The sequence below is a fragment of the Panthera uncia genome, chromosome B4 (assembly GCF_023721935.1).
Source record: "Panthera uncia isolate 11264 chromosome B4, Puncia_PCG_1.0, whole genome shotgun sequence".
NCBI classification, from domain to species: Eukaryota; Metazoa; Chordata; class Mammalia; order Carnivora; family Felidae; genus Panthera; species Panthera uncia.
The window spans coordinates 19,667,705-19,688,902 of record NC_064809.1 but is presented as its reverse complement, the minus strand read 5'-3'; the positions used below and the strand labels follow the sequence as shown (position 1 = coordinate 19,688,902).

The 21,198-nt window shown below is 35.7% G+C and overlaps 1 protein-coding gene across 15 annotated transcripts in view; it reads right to left on the bottom strand.

The window, feature by feature from the left end:
- MLLT10 (MLLT10 histone lysine methyltransferase DOT1L cofactor) overlaps nt 1-21,198 on the bottom strand; it is a 235,295-nt gene that overhangs the window by 60,184 nt on the left and 153,913 nt on the right. For 8 of the 15 annotated variants that reach the window (XR_007456916.1, XM_049626908.1, XM_049626907.1 and 5 more), the window contains 4 exons: nt 12,696-12,948; nt 8,803-9,372; nt 1,506-1,550; nt 629-661 (listed from right to left, as the gene is read on the bottom strand). Coding sequence is in view for 14 of the 15 variants with exons in the window: in XM_049626908.1 (XP_049482865.1) it covers nt 629-661; nt 1,506-1,550; nt 8,803-9,372; nt 12,696-12,948 (901 nt within the window). In the remaining variant the exon portion in view is untranslated. The remainder of the gene's footprint in view (nt 1-628; nt 662-1,505; nt 1,551-8,802; nt 9,373-12,695; nt 12,949-21,198) is intronic. The other 7 variants (XM_049626909.1, XM_049626913.1, XM_049626912.1 and 4 more) reach the window with 5 other exon arrangements.

Genomic DNA, 21,198 nt, shown 5'->3' with positions numbered 1-21,198 from the left:
TCACTCAAACATTACTGCAAACGTGACTCTCATTATAATTACACTGCAATATTGAAAAAAGCTAGCATTTGCTTCATGTCCTGATTTTAGAACCCAACTCTGCAGAAGATGCAACTCCCCTGTAAAAACCTGGTTCCAAATTAAGCATCATTTAAAAGGCTATCTTCCATTTATTCAGTATATCAAATATAGGGGCAATGCAGTAAAAGTATTCTACACAGTAACTTTTTTAAATCCCAAAAACAAAATTCACATTTCAAGTTGTGGAAGAAGGAGCTAATTCTTGACCTAAGTACCAATTACTAACTGCACTGCCACAAGAGAGCTCAAAAGAACTAGAAAACCTATTTACAAAAATGGAAAAAAAGAGTTTCATAAAGTTAGAACAACACTATTATCATTTTGCCTTCCAGAGAGACAATAAAAGCGAAACTGATGAACTATATTGACCTAGCATCCTCCTGTAGGCAATCTACAGAAAGTTCTCACTGAGGGGCTGAACAATTGCCTCACTGCAGAGCTGGGTTTCATTGTATCAATAGAACATGCAAGCTTTCAACCCGGGTTCTCTATAAAAGGCAACCTTTGTGATAAATGAAACACTAGAGAAGATTCTAATAAAACTTACCATTGTGTATTGCATTCAGCAACTCTGAGAAAGCTTTTAAGTAAGGAAAAAAGGACTTCAGGTTAAGATCATTCTCAAACACACAAAAGAAATACATAGGCATAGACTGAAACAGTATAATAAAATCTCAGTAAGTATCATGTATCATTGTTTGAATCATTAAAACTGTAAGCTTGGCTCAGTTTTTATATGGTATAAATTTCTAAATATTGTATTTCATTTGTCAATTTATTGTCACCTAATAAATTTAATATGTTAGATATATTGTCATAATAGTGACAAATTTTCTTAATACATACATAAAATTACTTTTAAAAAGATGTTTCATAGTCTATGTAATGTCTTTCTTGCTAAAGTATCTGTAGGATTCAATTCTGTAAAGGTAAATCGATCATAACAAATTCTACACTCAGCAGTATTTATTGTAAAGAAAAACTTCATTTTATCATCTAACCCAATCAAAAATTCTCATTTCCTAGACTTCAGTATAATAGTCTCGACATATATAGAGGTCAAAGCAAGAATTCTATCTAATATCAACATACAAATATTAAAAAATTATATTAACATTAAGATTAGTGGGAACAAAATTCTAAAAATATTAATTCAACAGGGAACAGAAGTCACAAGAAACACCATATTAAAAAGCCAACAATACTTAAAATTTGGTCGCAATTGGACTAATACGGATCCTGACCACAAGACACAAGCAGCAAGTTAAGATATCTCTGTAGGAGGAAAAAAACCCAATTAAGAACCAACTGCATTATGGAAAATTAAAACTTAAGAGGTTCAGGGGTGGCATTATATAATAGGAAAAAAAACACTAAAGTAGAAGTCAAAAAGCCTGGGTTACCAACCCAGTTCGACAACTTACTAGCTGTTGGACAAGCTCCATCATGCCGATACTGCATGGAAATTTCTGTTGGGAGGGAGGAGAAAGGAATCAGGAGAAGTTGCCAGTGATTCGAGGGTAGAAAACGAAAATAGGCCAGAAAAACAAGGAAACATTCACCTCAAAGTCTAGCTGAGAAAGGCAAACAGAAGTGTGGGAATAGAAATTATAAACCAGTATCTGGCATGTGATAATGTGATGGGAAGAAGGACCAAACATGATGGAATTCTCACAACTCTTTGATGGGATAGTGCGGGAATGTGTACATGTGCATGTGTATACAAAGAATGAGGAAAAGGGGCGCCTGGGTGGCTCAGTTGGCCAATTTAGGGTAAGGTCATGATCTCACGGTTCGCGGGTTTGAGCCCCATGTCGGGCTCTGTGCTGACAGGTTAGAGCCTGGAGCCTGTATCTGATTCTGTGTCTCTGTCTCTCTCTGCCCCTCCCCCACTCACACTCCGTCTCTGTCTCTCTCTCTAAGATAAATAAACATTAAAAACAATTTTTTTTAAATTTTTAAATGTTTATTTATTATTGAGATACAGAAAGAGACAGAGCATGAGCATGGGATGAGCAGAGAGAAAGAGGGAGACACAGAATCCAAAGCAGGCCCCAGGCTCTGAGCTGTTAGCACAAAGCCTGACACCGGGCTTGAATTCACAAACCTTGTGATCATGACCTGAGCCAAAGTCGGACGCTTAACCAAATGAGCCACGTAGGCATCCCAACGTTAAAAAACCTTTTAAAAAAAAAGAGGAAAAGACATAAGGGCTTACAAATTAATCTGTGAAACAAGCGTGTAAGAAAAAATGGATTCATAATAAGAGGGAGTATAGTCAGCAATGTGATAAACTAATGTGTTTTATATAATTCATTAGACGAGAACAATTTGTCAAAAACATCTGAATTCTGTGGTCAATTAGACATTACAATTCAAGTACAAAAAATTAGTTTATACATGAGCAGAAATCTATGATTTTAATATAAAACTTGTCAAACTACAGCCAGCTTACTTTCTTGTACCTTTCATTTTTGATGGCGATAATGAATGAATAAGCCATCACTCTTATTCTTCTGCTCCACCCAAATGAAGAGAACAAGCAGAGAATGACATAAGGCAATAAAACACTGCTAAAAGCAAAAGCTCCTGAGAAAATGAAAAATAAATTTCTGTATGGCATTCCAAAGGAAAAGCTAACTGACACAGGACTAAGTCTGTGACTCAAAGGACCTGGCCTGCTAACCAGGGAAACAACAGGTATTCCTCTGTGGCTAACACAGTTGGGCTTTTTTTAAAAGAAGAATATCTGGAAATTCTCTGGAATTACTTAACCAAAAATATGACTTCTAGGAATCATGTGTACAACGGAGTCTTCTAGGCAACCATCACTCACACATCTACGCATATGCATATCTCAGAAGTCAAGTCCAATCATGGGCACCCTCCAAATAACTTGAAATAAGAAAGACAAAGCAAGGCAGAGGCAAGCGAGCACTCACTTTTAATCGTTCTAATGTTTTTTAAAAAAAGGAAAAAAACCTTCACATTAGCTACAGTTGAAAAACCAAACTTCTGATGAGTTTAATGAAGTCCTTTCCAGATGATACTGAAAAACTGAGACACGGTGGAAGAATTTGCCATCTTTAATGCTCACTAACAAATTCAAGTGAGATTTAAAAAAAGAGAGTGAGGGCTACTGAAAAGATTGAAATGGTACATTATAGAGAAATGGTAGTTGTCTGGAATGGTGCAGAAAAAGAACCAAAGGACACTCATAATACCAAAAGGATTTTCTCTGGGGGGGGGGGGGGGGGGGGATAAACAGAATATGGCTATTCTGGCCTTTGATCTGGTACTTTTGCAAAAAGACCTACATAGTACAGGGCCAGCAAATTTTCAAATCATCAAAGACGAAAACAAAAATCAGAGGATTTTCTGAGGAAGCAAATTTCAAGGTATATTCTGGTCTTAGCAGCATCCAATATCCTATGATTTTTGTTTATGACCCAACATAATCAATATATATAAAACCATGAACTTGAGTCATTAAGATGGGTTTGAAGTATGTTCAATAACTGTTAAGTCTACTCTTGTGAATTTATTAATTACTTGTATCTTTATGATTCCCTTATTTGTTTACAGAATCAGACTATTCCTAATTAAAATATTTTACCAGGAAAAGACTTCTCAATTTCATTTTATTAACCTAAGTAGGATATAACATAAATAAGCATATATTGAACACAAACCCATTCATAGTTACATGGGCTCAAGTTAAACTTTCATAACCTTCACTTTTCAGTAGAAGTCAGAACTTCTTTTTTCTTTTAAAATTTGTTAATGTTTTATTTATTGATTAATTTTTGAGAGACAGACAGAGCGTGAGTGGGGGAGGGGCAGAGAGAGAAGGAGACACAGAATCCGAAGCAGGCTCCAGGCTCTGAGCTGTCAGCACAAAGCCGGACATGGGGCTCAAACTCGTGAACCGCAAGATCTTGACCTGAGCCAAAGTCGTCTGCTAGTACCTGACTGAGCCATACAGGCGCCACAAGAACAAACTTCTCTTAAAGTGATCTATTCATATTAATAACTCATCTCCATGAAACCTCAAGACTTCATGACTAAGTACTCAAGGTCAGAATCAAACAACTGCCTTCCTAGAATCTCCTTTTACAGCATTTATCACCACTAAAGAATTCCATCACTAAAATAGATTTCAAGTACCTTAACTTGCAAAGCTATGGCAGCATTATATTAAAGAACTAGAGACTAAGATTTTTAAAAACAGGGGGGATGGGGCACCCGGGTGGCTAGGTCAGTTAAGTGACCAACTCTTGGTTTCGGCTCAGGTCATGATCTCACAGTTCATGAGTTCGAGCCCTGCATCAGGCTTTCCATGGACAGCGTGGTGCCTGCTTGGGATTCTCTCTCTCTGCCCCTCCTCTGCTCCTGCTCTCTCTCTCAAAATAAATAAATAAACTTTAAAAATAAATACAATTCAAAAATAAAATAAAAAAACAGAGAAACTTTGAAAGGATGCTCAAAGAAAATAAGTTGACGCTAAACCATCAACTACTTATTTAATGAAAACCAGAATTTTCTCAAATAAGATGTTAACTTTTATGAAGAAAAAAATGTTAACTTTCACTTTAGTAAATCACAAACTCTTGTAATGTGGTTAAGATAAATAGGAAAAAAGGACAAATACAACAGGTCAACTTTTCCAAATGCTGTATTAATTTTCAACGTTTCAAAAGCTCTACTTGTCTAGAATACGTATAGGAAAAAAAAAGGTTAACACAGGGGCACCTGGGTGTCCGACTTCAGCTCAGGTCATGACCTCACTGTCCGTGAGTTCCAGCCCTGCGTGAGTTCCAGGCCTGCATCGGGGTCTCTGCTGACAGCTCAGAGCCTGAAGCCTGCTTCAGATGGTGTGTCTCCTCCTCTCTCTGCCCCTCCCCCCACTCACAGTGTCTGTCTCTCTCAAAAATAAAATAAAAACATTAAAAAAAAAAAAAAAAGCTTAACATAATCTATACACCCAAGCTTACAACCTTTAGTAGCCACTTAAAACAACACACTGATTTCCCATTTTGTACAAGTCACTATAACAGTAAATCACTTATCAAGATGTACTTCAACTTAAAATAAAAATCTTACAATCCAAACCCTTGATCAGACAAGGAGCTTACAGATATTTTCTGGATTTCTACTCTGACAGGATCTGAAGTTCCTAGAAGAAATATTTTGCTACATACATGCTACTATAATTTGAATATGTCATGATAAAACTTTGATTACTATTAAGTCAATGCTTCTAACAATTTTAAGACAATCACATTACAAGGATCTGATTCTACTTCTGCTATATATCCTAGTTGTGGTAAAATCAGAGAACATACAACGATGATAATAGCAGCTGCCCTATTTCACAAGGTTGTTCTTAGGAACAAGTAAGATACTAATTAAGAGTTCTTTGGAAACTGTTAGGTGCTTTCAAATATAGGACATTAACGATTACTGCAAGCTGATGGAAGCAATGCATTTTTTTCTGTCAATGAAGTTCTTTTAACAGGAAGTTGCCAGAATTAAGTCCAGGATGTCTATTCTAAGACCAGCCTGGAAGATTGATTTCTTCGGCCTGACCTTCAACTTCCCACAAACTCATCCTATCCTACTTAGTCCACATTACCTCCACCTATCCCACAAACACAAGTTTCTTGTTTCAATTAGGTTTATCCTTCAAATACAACTTTACTTTCTTTTCTGATACTGCTGTGGGCGTTTCTCTGCCTACTCCGAAGTGTAATTCAAATCCCAACTTCTCTATGGTCTTTTCCAACTTAATTAACACATCCTAAACTGGTCTGTAATACTATATGATAAATAAATAAATAATTTCACTTGCAACCTGGCTATAAACACTTAGAAGTTAAAAATCACACAGGTACTACTAACCACATGACGTGTTCTTGGTAATTACTCATAGTATTCATTCATTTAAAAAAAAATATGTTTACAATCTATTATATACAAAGCACTGTGCTGGCAGTGAGGAGACAGCGATGAACATGACAAACAGACCCCCTTGCCTCATGAAGCTACGATTATATAGAGCATGTTATAGTCTAACATCATAGCCAACAAGTGCTTACAAAGGTCACCTTCATCATTACTAAATTATCCACTTGTCGTGAAAGCAAACAAATCTTTTGAAAAGGTCATCATGCAAAAACAATTCTGGATAACACAGTATACAGTATACATTTCTCCCTCCTACTTACTTATATGGGAAAAAAATTTTCCCGGTTTTAAAACTACAAAACTACTAACTTCTCAATCTAAAATTAGTTCAAAGAAAATTTAGCATTTTCATACTAGTAAGACATTCAACTTTGCAAGTGAAATTATTGGCTCAAATTTTTGGCTCCTCTCTCACTCTGTTTCTCTCTTTCTCAAAAAAATAAACATTGAAAAACAAAAAGAAAACAGAAAGACACTGTGTAGTACATACTATGTGTCAACAGCGGTTAACAATTCTTAACTTATGATTTAGAGGGCATAATTCCTAAATATCCATGGTATTTAGCCAGGTTCTTCTAAGTAAGGAATAGACTTTTTAGTAGTGAGCTTATCAATAAGGGTATGCTCTGATCTAGTCATAAAACTTTTATTAAAATGTATATTAAGGATATATTATCTCAAATCATTTTAAGTAATCTTAGTCCATGATTATAGCTTTAACAAAACATAAATCTTCAGTTATTTTTAAACACAATTTTAAGAAAAAAAAATATTGGCAAGTCTAAATTTACATCATTTACTTTAATGAAATAATATTTATGGGAGTTTCTCCCTAAATTTCTTTACCTAACGGTGAGGTTAAAAAGACACAAATTCATGCTTTTCTCCTATAGATATACCACAAACATTGCCCTCAGAAAGTAATTATTGTGAAAAGAACACAATCTCCCATGGCTAAAATCTCCCTAAATCTGTAACAGGAAAATCTTTTCAGAGATGTAAATCAAGATTTAACTCCATTAACTTGAGGATGTGTATTTCAAACAGCATCTATTCGAATCAATGCAATTTCTGAAATGCAGTAATATTCAGACTATGCTTCTATGTATATAGGAAATCAGTGAGGATCTCTTCACAAAAGCAAATTCAGGCTTAATTTTCTTAGTAAGTTATTCACCTGATTACTTATGTCTCTTGCTAAAAAATGAGTATGAATTCAATTTTTTAAGTAAATTGTCTAAATTTATTTTGTTGTGACTAGGGGTTAATCCTAGTTGCTAAGCCCTTTGGTCTAAAAGAACACATATAAATAAAATGTATATTCAGATGTGCAATATAAATTTTTTCAATGGATTTATTTCTCATTACAATTTGAATTATTCCCCTCTAAAATAGTGGGTTTAGATTTTGCACCCTTCCCCCAACATTTTTTGATTGTCACTACTGAGGGGTGAAGGGGAATTTTGGATGCTACTGGCATCTAGTGAGTAGAGGCTGGGGATCCTGATAAGTGCCCTACCAATGCACAGGACAGGACTGCACAGTAAGGAATTGTCCCGGCCAAAATGTCAACAGTGCCAAGATTGAGAAATCATGCTCTAAATCCATCCTTAATGCTTCTAATGAAACAATCCTGTCACAGTTTCTACTCATTCCTCAAAAACAAACAGATCCACTGTGGCAATGAAGCTGGCTAAGAAAAACGGAAAGAAAGAAATTGTCCGTTGTGATCTTGGGCAATTTATTTTACCTATCTAAGCCTTGGGATTATCAGCTGTAAAAGGGGCAAATAAATAGCCCATATTTTGTAAAACTTGTGTAGGGATTAAACAAGATAATAAACATAAAGCATTAACAGACCCTAGCACAAATGATACTTATAGTTAATAATTTTCACTTCTGACCTTTACATATGCTCTTTACTCCCTTAGAATGGGAGCAAATTCCCATTTACCTCAAATTCAAGAACAATTTAAAAGACAGATGGTGGCATTTAGGTAATATCTAAACTGTTAAGTTTGTGTCTAAAAACATGAACCTTAAAATCTGTAAGAACTGAAAATATTCATAATGCAAAGTATAGGTTAAAGAGGCATCCCAATGATGTAACAACATATATAAAATTCATTCATACTATAGTAAAGTCAATGGTAAAAAAAAAAAAAAACTGCTAAACATACTTGAAAACAAAATGAACATAAATCATTTCAGGTATCTCCTGAAATAAAATATGACTGTTAAAGTCCATTTTTCAAATCATTTATTACTGATTAAAAAATATTCCAGATGGAGTACTTCAAGTAGAATTTGTGTGAGGAACTGAGAAAACTAAAACAATGTAAACTTTAGAGAACGGAAGCCCCAACACAAGCACCAATCAAAAACAGTGCAAAACTATGCAAAACTCTCACACCTCAATTGTGAATTCTGAGTTGGTTTTAAAATACTTGCAGGTAAAGCAAAAACAAAAATGGGAAATTAATTCCAGGTATTTCATAAGAACTGAATGACCAATAAATAAACTATTCAGCCTATTTTTAGTTAAGCAAACTATCAGATTAGTGCCAAACATCTTGTCCAAATACCGAACTGTCTAAGATCTTACATGACACAATTTTCTTTTCATTCAGACAAGTAAATGTCATTCAGCAACTCAAAGTATTAACATAATAATAGCTTAATTTCCCTTTTGGGGTACAAGAAAGGGGACGGGGGCATAAGTAAAAAAAAAAAAGGGGGGGGGCAAATCCCTACCTGAACCAACTGGAGACGAGCCAACACTAAGACTTTGTAAACTTCCATTCCTGAGCAAGGTAGGAGATTTCTGAAGACTAGAGCTGGTTACACTTCCTGCAGCTGATGCTACCGATGATGTTGGTGAAGCAGAAGAAACTGAGAGATGAGAAACATTCTCTTGATTTTTGTTTCCTTTAGGTCTACCAGGCCCATGCTTACTTTGTTTACTTCCTTTTCTTTTCTTTTCCTTTACAGTTTCTTCTTCTATGCCAGAAGTTTGAGCCCGTTTATATCCTGCTGTAGGAAGGCTGGAATTACCCAAATCTCCAGGTGAATTTTCAAAGCTTTTAGGCTGTGAAATAACAGCTGAGGTCGAAGGGAGACCCATTATGGAACTAAAACTATTTACCCCCCCTTCCTGGCTTCCAGACTCTCCTTTATGTACATCTTTGGTTGATGATGACTGTTGGGAGTGAGTATAACTGTCATTACGCAGATCTGAGTCTGTAAAGCTCAAGAAATCCTGGGGAGACTGTACTGAACTTCCCGAAGATGATTTTACACTGCCTGGAGTTCCTGAAAAACTGCCTGTAGTAAAATAAAAAAAGGGGGGGGGGATAGGAAAAGAAAAAAATTGGATGCAAAAGTTCCCATGAGCAATAGAAATGATACAATCATCAAAAAGAGATGGAGAAGAAAAAACTAACTATAAAACTTAGGACAACACTATGTAACAAAGTAGAGTTTAAAAAAGGTGATTATGAAATCAAGTTTATCTATAAAAGTTTCTTTAAAAAATATGTCATTTCATAGTTATTAAACTGAGTATTAACTCTGAAATTGTAAGCTATTACTTCTACAGTGACCAAGACAAAAGATGTGCTTTATTCGACCTACCTTTTGCTATGGCAACATTCCTCAGTGTTTCCCCAAATACCTGTGTATGCTGGAGGAAGGACTGAAGAACAGCAATTCTCAAAGAGAGTTTGACAAGACTACTACTGTTAATCTGAATAACTGGGAGAACTTCCTCTTTTTCAATTACTGAAGATTTAAATGTTCCCAACACACACCCAGAACCAAAAGACGTGGCTTAGATTTTAAGTTCCGAGTTTTAACTTCAAGACAGTGTTAGTGAGTATTGCTATTCAGTTAATCTACCCCACCAAAACATGGATTTGATAAAATAATAATGATCACATGGAACCCTAATCTATGTACCTTACATTCTCCCAGTCCACTTCCTCTGCAGCTGCATAAAGAAATCAGCCACTAACGCTGTGCGATTGCTTTTATGAAAGTAAAATCATAAGAGAGGCACCCTAAGGAATCCCTTTCACAACTGCTTTTTCTCTCCTCACTCTTTAAAGAACATTAGTAGCCCACTATGCCACTGTAAGATAAAGGTTCTTAGTTACTTGGCAGAAAAACAATATGGCTGGGATGAAACAATAGTTTGGTCCACCATCCCAATTCACCAAACTGTCTCTAGGCTCACCAGACTCAGTTGTGACCACACATCTAATACGTTTCATAAAACTTACACTGTATCATATTTTAATTAATGTCTTAAAAACAAAAGCTCAAAATAAAGTGTTGCATCAGAATGGAAGGGAAATTTCAAGCTAAGGGTTAAATTTTATTGCAGAGCACATTAAAATATAATCACACATAAATCCACCTAAATATTTACAACAGTATTTTCCCCCACACACAAGAAAGAATTTCTTTTTAACTAAAGTTTCAAGGTTTTGAATTTTAAATCTTAAGCTCTTCTGAAATGGCTTATAAAGGAAGAACATTAATAGGTCTAAAATTTAACTCTTTGAAGAGAATATCCATTTTATTCACTTACAAAATTATTTGTACCTATGTGAGCATTTTCAAGTTATATCTGTATAGAAAAACATACATATTAAGAAGCCATTTACATTACATCAATCATTTAAGGATAACTAATTTGCCACTTAATTAGCAACTATAAAGAAATTCTTTATTATCCATTCTGATCTGTCACCATCTGTCTTTTTTCCACACATTTTTGTTTTTACAGCTGGTGTTAAAAGCTCACTACAGTGTAGCAAATACTTTCAAACATTTAGTATATGCAATACTTTAACATATATTTTCTAAAATTCACATATTGCCCACAATGAAAAAAATAAAACCAAGCATCTTAAATACCCTATCTTTAAATTTCAACTTTTAAAACTTTTATTGAATATTACCTCAGATATGAAAACATAACATCATTCTACCATGTCTCAACAGAGGCAGGAAAAGACTCTTCAACATTATAAACTTCAAGAAAATGAGGTGTTTCTTTTCTAAATGGATTAGTACTTCAAAGATTAAAAACTAAAAAATGCAATTTTTAACAGTGGAAAATAAGGTCTTAATTATAGAAAAGAGATAACTGAATTCGTTAATATCACATTCAAAATGTAAATAGTTACATTAAAAATAATTAAGGTTTTACTACTTATTTCCCACAGTGGAATAAAAATAACAACAAATATAAAGTAAATGTATTAAACTAAAACAGCAGGTTTGGCATTTTATTTCTTTTTCTACTTGTCTGATTTTTTTGTAATATAAGGCAAAAATTAAAAAAAAAAAAAATCTAGGACTTGAAAATCCTGAAGCCCAAAATAATTTACTTTAAAATATATAAACTTTTTAATGAAAGATCAGCACTTAGCCGTCTCTCTACATATTCAAATTTTTATTAACAGCAAAAGCTGAAAGTAAAGAAAAAGACAACTTGTCCCCTCTCGTTTATTCCTAGGGGGCAAAAAACTGGGGGAAGGAGGTATATATATTGTACACTTCACTAATACATTTATCTCCAACAGTTTTTAACATTTATATTTCTCAAAATATTTATGTTCAAGTTAAAAATTAACACAAAATAGGGGCGCCTGGGTCACTCAGTCACTTAGGCATCCAACTTCATCTCAGGTCATGATCTCATCGCTCATGGGTTCGAGCCCCGCACTGGGCTCTGTGCTGACAGCGCAGAGCCTGGAGCCTGCTTCGGATTCTGTGTCTCCCTCTCTCTCTGCCCCTCCTCTGCTTGCGCGCGTGCGCGCCTTCTCTCTCTCTCAAAAATAAACAAACATTAAAAAAAAATTCTTAAAGATTAACACAAGATAAAAACCTAGAACATAGGGTTAATGGATTGTAAAGTTTAGCTGCGTTATTCTGTTCTCCATAAAATAGGGTTATCGTATAGAATACAGCATGCCCAGTTAATTTTGAATTTTAGTTAAGGAACAGATTATTTTTTCAGTATAAATATTTTCCATGCATTTCTTTGAGACATACTGAAAAATAATGTTGTTAAACTAAAATTCAAAATTAAATGGGCATCTTGTTATAGTAGCCTTACTAAAAGAATATGTAAACTTAGCAAAATTCTACTTTAAACTTCAAACTTTGTAATAAATGCATTAATAATCAACAGCTATTATTTTCTGAGAACTATTTAGATTCCCTACAAATTACGCAGTATTTGTTTACTTACTAAAAATATATGCTTTAACTATTCTAGTGTTTAATTAGGAAAGATAAATGATAACAATTTATTAAAAACAAAGACTGTTCTATAGAGCAGAAAGGAAAACTCCAGCTTTTATTCTTTTTTCTCCCCAAACTTAAACTTTATTCCACATCTATTTAAACATTAAAATTTACAATTCAGCTTTGGAAGCACATGTCATAACATAAAAGGTCCCAGAAACATTTTAACAAGGAAGACTAGTCTTAAGTAATCTCACTACAGCAACTATTCGTAAAATAATCTCCAATTATCCATTAGTTATAAAGAAAAAATAAATTATTTTACAAAACTTAACTGCTACTGATCATCGCAAGAACAATTATGTTAACTAAAACATCATAATTAATACCTTGCTGGAAAGGACTAGCTGCTGACACAGTCGTTCCTGGATTTCGGCCACCAGGCTTTCTTCCCCTTTGACCTGAGCTGTGAGCTGAAGATTTCTTCCCTTTTCCCTCTGACCCTCTAGCCTCTGAAACATCTTTTCCACTAGTTGTGTGCGCAGAGACTTCCTGGAAGTTTGCATTTGTAAATCGAGCTGCAGTATCTTCCAAACGCTTCAATGATCCAGATATAGAGTTGCTGCTAGTGCTTGTATAAGTCTAACATTTTGATTGAGAAAGGAAGTTGAAAGAAAAAAAGAGCGGATTAGATTTTAGCTATAGGTGGGCGGAGGGGGAGGCATATTAATAATAATAAATAATTGTTCAGCTTCTAAGATAAACATATTAAAGTTTCAGTTATAAAGTAAGTGAGACCACCTAAGAAAATCACATGAAAACAATTATTTTAGTCTATTGCAAATATTTATACATTGCAACAATAAGTTAAAGTACATATTAGTTATAGTTCTTCAGCAATACAGTTTTAGTATTGAAGGTACTTGCTTCTCAAGCAACACAATTTTCAATAAGAAAAAACTACTTCCTAGTCATGAAATTACCATCAGCTTTAACGTTCAGCACAAAGGCAACAATGAGCGAGAAATAAAGTGCTACAAATTCATTAGAGGAGTAGATCCATGAGATTATAAGGCTTCAGCACAGGTCAGAGCAAGAATCTTTAATTCAGGTGAAGGCTACCTTCCAAAACAGAAAGATTAAAGCCTTTAAAACAAACCATTTCTTCCAAGTATTAAGATGAAGGAACTGTTATACTTTGCAGTTAAGATTTTTAAAAATTAAAAGTATTGGGGCGCCTGGGTAGCTTAGTCAGTGAAACGTCCAACTCTTAATTTTAGCTCAGGTCATGATCTCAAGGTCGTAGGAATGTGCCTGGCATGGGGTTCTGCACTGAGCATGGAGCCTACTTGGGATTCTTTCTCTCCATCTCTCTGTCCCTCCTCCCCACCTCCCCGAAAATAAACATTAAAAAAAAAAATTGAAAGAAAGTATTATATACCCTAAAACGGATCTGTAATCACCCCCATGATCTAGATATGTTTAGGAAAAATACAAAATAAAGACCTGTCTAAACAATTAGTTTCCAATCATTTCCAATTAGTTTAACAATCATTTTTAAGACAAGGTATATGCAAATAATAGTAAATTAAATGACTATGAAAGGTGAGAATGTGTTCTAACAGACGTATATTAATCAACATGCTTCAAACTAAAAGGTCTGGGGTGCCTGGGTGGCTAAGTCCGTTGAGCATCCAACTCTTGATTTCAGGCCAAGTCATGAGCTCACAGTTCACAGGATCAAGCCCCACGTCAGGCTCTACACTGACAGCATAGAGCCTACTTGGGATTCTCACCCCACACCTGCTCCTCCCCTGCTCATGCTCTAACAAAATAAATAAATAAACACTAAAAAAGAAAAAAAGAAGTATAAGGTTTGTAAGTCCAATGGGTCAGGATTTTTGTTGTCCCTGTTTACGTTCACTAAATGCCTGAAAGACAAACAGCCCTAAATTTCTGCTGAATAAATAAATGAATAAATATTTTTCTGAATCATCTATCTAAAATCTCTGATGTAGGGGCGCCTGGGTCAGTTAAGCATCTGACTTTGGCTCAGGTCATGATCTCACAGTTCATGTGTTAGAGCCCCCGCATCGGGCTCTGTGCTGACAGCCCAGAGCGTGGATCCTGCTTCAGATTCCGTGTCTCCCTCTCTCTCTGCCCCTCCTCTGCATACTCACTCGCTTGCGCGCTCTCTCTCTCTCTCTCTCAAAAATAAACAAACATGAAATAAATTAAAAAAAATAAAATCTCTGCTGTAATACAAACCACTCAATACAAACCATCAGATAAATGTGAAAAACAAGAAAGAGATGCTAAAATCAGGTGTCAAAATAGTCGGCATTTGTAGCAAAATCAACGTTCAAAATGCAGAAAGAAAGAAGACTTCAAATGCTCCGCAAATCAAACATTCTTCACTACTACTTGTCTGCTACTTGGTCTTGATACTGTCCTCACTCCACATCATCACACTGTCAAACAGATTTTCATCAAGTACAAGAGACGTTATCTCATAAAAACAAACCAATCACTATTCTAATAACAGAGACTCCACAAATGAGAAAGAAAGGTCCCAGAGTAAGTTTTAGGAGAAAGCCAATCATGTTTAGGCTGATTAAACTTCATGGATTGCTTTATGTCCAACTTCGGCTCAGGTCAAGATCTCACGGTCCGTGCATCTGAGCCCCGCATCAGGCTCTGTGCTGGCATCGAGGAGCCTGCTTGAGATGCTTTCTCTCTCCACCCTTCTCCTGCTTGCACACTCTCGAAATAAATAAATAAACTTTAAAAGGTGGCGGGGAGGGCTAGGTGGCTCAGTTGGTCAAGCATGTGACTGCAGCTCAGATCACAATCTCATGGTCAATGAGTTCAAACCCCGCATCTGGCTCTGTGCTGCCAGTGCGGAGCCTGTTTGGGATTCTCTCTCTACCCATCCCCCCGACCCGCCCCTCTCCTGCTTGCATACTCTCTCTCAAAATAAATAAATAAACTTACAAAAACAAACTTCATGGATTACTTTAGAAACATGAATGTTTCCATGCTGGGCAGGGTCACTTTGGGAACCACCTACTTTACTTTTCAAATACTTTTTTCTAATAACGAGTTGAGGTTCTCCATCCCATTCACATACAAGCCTAATGAAGTTTAAAAGTCATCTAAAGAAAACGCAGTGATGTTCTTCATTCATGTCCTTTGACCATGTACCAAATAAGCAAAGAAGAAAAAACTGGGTGGAGAACCAAACACAAAAATATACTATTTCCACATACCAACCTAAACTAGCGTTGGTCAATTTTCCCACTCATTTAATAGAATATCCTTGCTTACCCTTGAAGTATACATATGTCCATAAACCCAATGAAAATATGCCACATGGAAGAAAAGGTATTACAAAGAAAGCAATGAATACAAATTAAGCAAATTTCACTGACAAAAGTCATACTAAACAAAATCGTAACATTTCTTTTTAAACGTTTTTTTTTATTATTGAGAGACAGACAGAGACAGAGCATGAGCATGAGCATAGGAGGGGCAAAGAGAGGGAGAGACACAGAATCTGAAGCAGGCTCCAGGCTCTGAGCAGCCAGCACAGAGCCCGACCCGGGGCTTGAACTCACAGAGCACGAGATCATGACCTGAGCCGAAGTCAAATGCCTAACTGACTGAAGGCGCTCCCATAACATTTTCTTTTTTAAAAAGTTATTTCTAAGTTTTAAAAATTATCAAAGATTTAAGAAAATTTTTAGTTATTATATATTTTTGAGAGCGAGTGCATGTGAGCAGGGTAGGGACAGACAGAGTGAGACAGAGAATCCAAGTAGGCTCCATGCTGTCACAGTGCCAAGCCCAACGTGGGGCTCAAATCCAGGAACTGTGAGATCATGACCTGAGCCAAAGTTGGATGCTCAACCAACTGAGCCACCCAGGTGCCCCCCGAAATATCAGATGTTTTAACAAGAAAAATATAAAACTTTAGCTGAAGATTCTAACAGCTCTTTTTAAAAATTACACATAACAAGAGGGAAAAATCTGTATGATTTTACTCAAAAAGAGATCTCCACCTTAACTCCACCTTTCTAAGTTAATTCAAGAGTATCTGTTCCAGGGGCACCTGGGTGGCTCAGCTGGTTAAGCATCCAACTTTAGCTCAGGTCATGATCTCACAGTTCGCGAGTTTGAGCCCCGTGTCAGGTTCTTAGAAGACACCTCAAGGCCTGGAGCCTGCTTTGGATTCTGTGTCTCCCTCTCTCTCTCTGCCCCTCTCCTGCTTGTGCTCTCTCTCAAAAACAAATATTTAAAAAAATTTTTTTAGGGGTGCCTGGGTGGCTCAGTCGGTTAAGCATCCGACTTCAGCTCAGGTCACGATCTCGCGGTCCATGAGTTCGAGCCCCGCGTCGGGCTCTGGGCTGATGGCTCGGAGCCTGGAGCCTGCTTCCGATTCTGTGTCTCCCTCTCTCTCTGCCCCTCCCCTGTTCATGCTCTGTCTGTCTCTGTCCCAAAAATAAATAAACGTTAAAAAAAAAAAAAATTTTTTTTTTAAATTTTTTAATTAAAAAAAAAAGGCATATCTGTTCCATAATACACAGTTTAAATAATATGGAATGGTGGAATTCCATTACAAATACACAATCTAATCAAAATCAAGAAGTGGAAAAGAAGTAAGAGAGGGCAGTGGGGAGGAGCTGAGACACAAGGAGTAACCTAATGCCACAAATCTACTCTTTCCTTAGTTTCTCAACCTAAATAACTCTCGTTGCATGAGCATCTCACTGCTGAGAGCAATTCTAGTGCTTAAAAATACACATCTTCCATGTAAATTAACCCACAAAATACAAACTACTTCATTTGGAACTTGACTGAATAAAATACGGTCTTTTTTTTTCCCCTTTTCCACTGGAGATAAAACTGCATATTTGGTCTTATTGAGAGTCTCTAAGGAAAGGCATACATACTTCGGTTTATGTTGTGATTTACAGGCAACTTAATGAATCTTTTAAATATTTAGAACATGTATGATTTTTTGTTTTATGGCTAGCTACAATTGTTAGTCCTCAGATAAGATGCAATTGATGCAATTGGTATACCTACTAAACAGTATTCACTGGAGCCAAAAATACACCCAACTTCAAAAAATTTTAAATTAGACTCACAAGTCAACAATGATTCTATAACAGGCTAGCCAAAAAAACAGATATTTTCAAAACTTTAGTTGCCTGTAATCCATATTTGGGAGAAAGAGGCAGAGGGAAAAGAAACAACCAACAGTTGTATGTCTTCTACCAACATGATCCAATGTAATAATGCTGGCTAAAATATTTTTTTAATTATGTAGTATTCAAGTGTCTGATAAAAGCCACAAATTTTTCACACACACAAGTCTAAGAACAAAGCACAGGAACTATCAAAAATGAAGCACAGAAGGAATGAAGACTTTAAAAGGGGAGTTTTGGAGTACAGGGATGAATCAGTGAGCTGTGGGACAAGGTTAAGCAGCCTATGTCACTGGAGTACCCAAAGGAAAGTAGGAGGGAAAAAATGTGAAGAAGCAGGAAAAAAATTATAAAATTTGATGAAAACTATAAAATCTACTACTGATCAACTAACTCCAAGCACAAGAAACATGAAGAAAAATCCACAAATCCACATCACAATCAAACTACTTATCATTAAAAACCAACAATAACGAGAAAATGGTAAGAACACCCAGGGAGTTTTGAAAAAGAAAAAAAAAAATGCTTTATCTGCTAAGAAACAAAGTTAAGAATGAAAACAGATTTCTCATGGAAATAATGCAGGTTAGAAAACAAGAGTAAATAAAAAATCTTTAAAGACCAAAGAAACAGGGGCACCTGCGTGGCTCAGTTGGTTAAGCATCTGCCTCTTGATGTTCAGCTCAGGTCATGATCTTACAGTTTGTGAGCTGCAGCCCAGCATCAGGCTCTGCACTGACAGCAGGGAGCCTGCTTGAGATTCTCTCTCTCCCTGTCTCTCTGCTCTTCCCCCACTTGTGCATACTTTCTTTCTCCTTCTCAACATAAATGAACTTAAAAAAAACAAAAACAAAAACAAAAAAAAAACTTTTAACCTAGAATTCTATACCAAGCTAAAATATTTTTTCAAAAGCAAAGGCAAAATATATAGCTGACCCTTAAACAACACCAGTTTCAACTGTATGACTTCATTTATACAATTTTTTCAATAAATACAAAACACCACTGTGAATGTATTTGCTTTTCCATATCACTTTCTTAAAAACATTTTCTTTTCTCCACATTATTGTGAGAACACAGTATATAATACATATACAAAATATGTGTTAATTGACTGTTTACGTTATCAGTAAAACTTCTAGGTCAACAGCAGACTATTAGAAGTTAAGTTTTAGGGAAGTCAAAAATTATATGCAGATTTTCTACTATGCGGTGGGGGGGGGGGGGGGGGGGGTCCTAACCACTACATTCTTCAAAGGTCAACTTTAATTGCCTTCCAGATTTTAAACAAACAAACAAACAAACAAACAAACAAAAAAAGCTAAAAGAACTAATCAGCAAAGCAAGACTACAATAAATGCTAAAGGCTGTCTTTTAGGCAGAAAGAAAACAACAAAAGAAATGTGGATCTACACAAAGTAATTAGGAACACTAGAAACAGTAATTACATGGGTAAATATAAAAGACTTCTTCGGGGTGCCTGGGGAGCTCAGTCCGTTAAACGACTGGCTCTTGATTTCAGGGATGCTCTCTCTCTCCCTCTCTCTGCCCCTCCCATGCTTGTGCTATCTCAAGATAAATAAAGTTTGGGGGGAAAAAAAAGACTTTTTAAATATTTAATCTCTTTATAACTGAAGGCTTAGAGTAAAATTAGTAACAATTGTGAGGTTTAATAATATATAAAAAAATTTTAAATATGACAAAAATAGCACAGAACCAAAAAAGGTAGAATTACAAGTATGTAAATTCTAAACTGTATATTCTTTTGTTTTGTTTTTTTTTTCTTGAGAGAGAGAAAAAACACATGTACACACATAAGCAGGGGAGGGGGCAGAAGGAGAGAGAAAATCTTATGTAGACTCTACACTCAGTGCAGAGCCAGACCCAGGGCTCAATCCCATGCCTGGGAGCCCAAATTAAGAGTCAACACCCAACTGACTGAGCCACCCGGGCAACCCTGAATTGTATATGCTTACACAATATGTGAAATGGCATAATATCATTTGAAGGCAGATTCTGATAAATTAAAACATGTATGACATAAACCCCAAAGCAATCAATAAATAAAATAACAAAGAATCATTACTAAACAGCCAAAATGGAATCATAAAAAATATTCAATGACAAAGACAGAAAAAAAAGATGAAACAGGCCAATAATAAGGATTAGCAAATGATAGCTTTAAATACAAGAATATCAATAATCATATGCTAATTAACTAAACACTCCAGTGAAAGGCAAAGATTATAACACTGAAAAAAGAAACTCGAGACTATACGCTGCCTATAAGAAAACCACTTTAAGGGTGGCTCAGTTAGGGGAGTGTCAGACTCTTGATTACGGCTCAGTCCAGGATTCCACAGTTCCTGAGATTGTGCCCCGCGACGGGGTCTGCGCTGACAGTGCAGAGCCTGCTTGGGATGCTCTCTCTCCGTCTCTCTGTCCTCCTCTGCTTGCTTTCTCTCTCAAAATAAATAAATAAACTTTTTTTAAAAATGTAAATATAAAGACACAAAGATATCAAAAGTGCAAGTGTGGGAAAGAAATATCAATTTAACACTGATTAAAAGAAAGCTGAATTCACAACATTAGTACAAACAAAATAAATTTCAGAACAAGGAATATTACCAGGATAAAGAGACCTATTTATCAAGAGGATAAAAAATCCTAAACGCTTTTGCACCTAATAAGAGACCTTCAAAATAAATTAAAACTGACAGAAAAAGAAAATGGGAAAAATAATAAAATCCATAACTACAGTAAGAGAGATCCAAAGCCTCTTCTCAGTAATTGAACAAGTACACAGAAAATATAAGTAAGCATATGGAGACCTTAAACAGTATAAATCAACTTGACCTCACATTTATAGAAAAACCCCATATACGAGGAGCAGAGTGAATACACATTCTTTTTAAAAGCACACAGGACATTACACACAATAATCCATATTGTGTGTCATTTTTTTATCTTAAAAAACTTAAAAGAAATTATATAACACAAAGATATTAAGTTAGAAATCAATATAAAAAAATATATGAAAAGTTTCCAAATGTTTCAAAAGTAAATAATCTACGTGTAAATAACCCATGGATCAATGAGAAATCAAAAGGACACCACAAGGTATTGTTCAACTAAATAAAAACGAAAATACAACATATCAAAATTCATAAGTAGTGCTTAGAACAAAGTCTGTAGTATTAAATGCCTATATTAACACTTCTGGGATTCTGGTCCAGCATGTAAAAAAACTTAAGAGGACAGAAGAGATGGGAAGAGAAGAGGGGGGGAGGGGAGAGGAGGGGAACAGACGGGAGGGGACAGGAGAACAGAGATGCAATATTTGAATCAAAAAAGACTACAAATTTCCCAAATTAGTGTCAGAAACCATACCACAAATCCAGGAAGCTCTGAGACTACCAAGTAAGACACGTGTCAAAAAAATACACCTAGGTATGTATATCACAAACTACAAGAAATCAGAGATAATACACACACACACACACACACACACACACACACACACACGTACTGAAAAGAAGCTGGAAGGGGAAAAAGCCTTATCCATGAAGTAGCAAAGATAAGAACTACATCTGACTTCTCAGAAATAATACAACCAAGAAGAGAATGATATGAAATAATGTGTTGAGAGGGGGAAAAGACCTAGCATTCTGTACACTGCAAA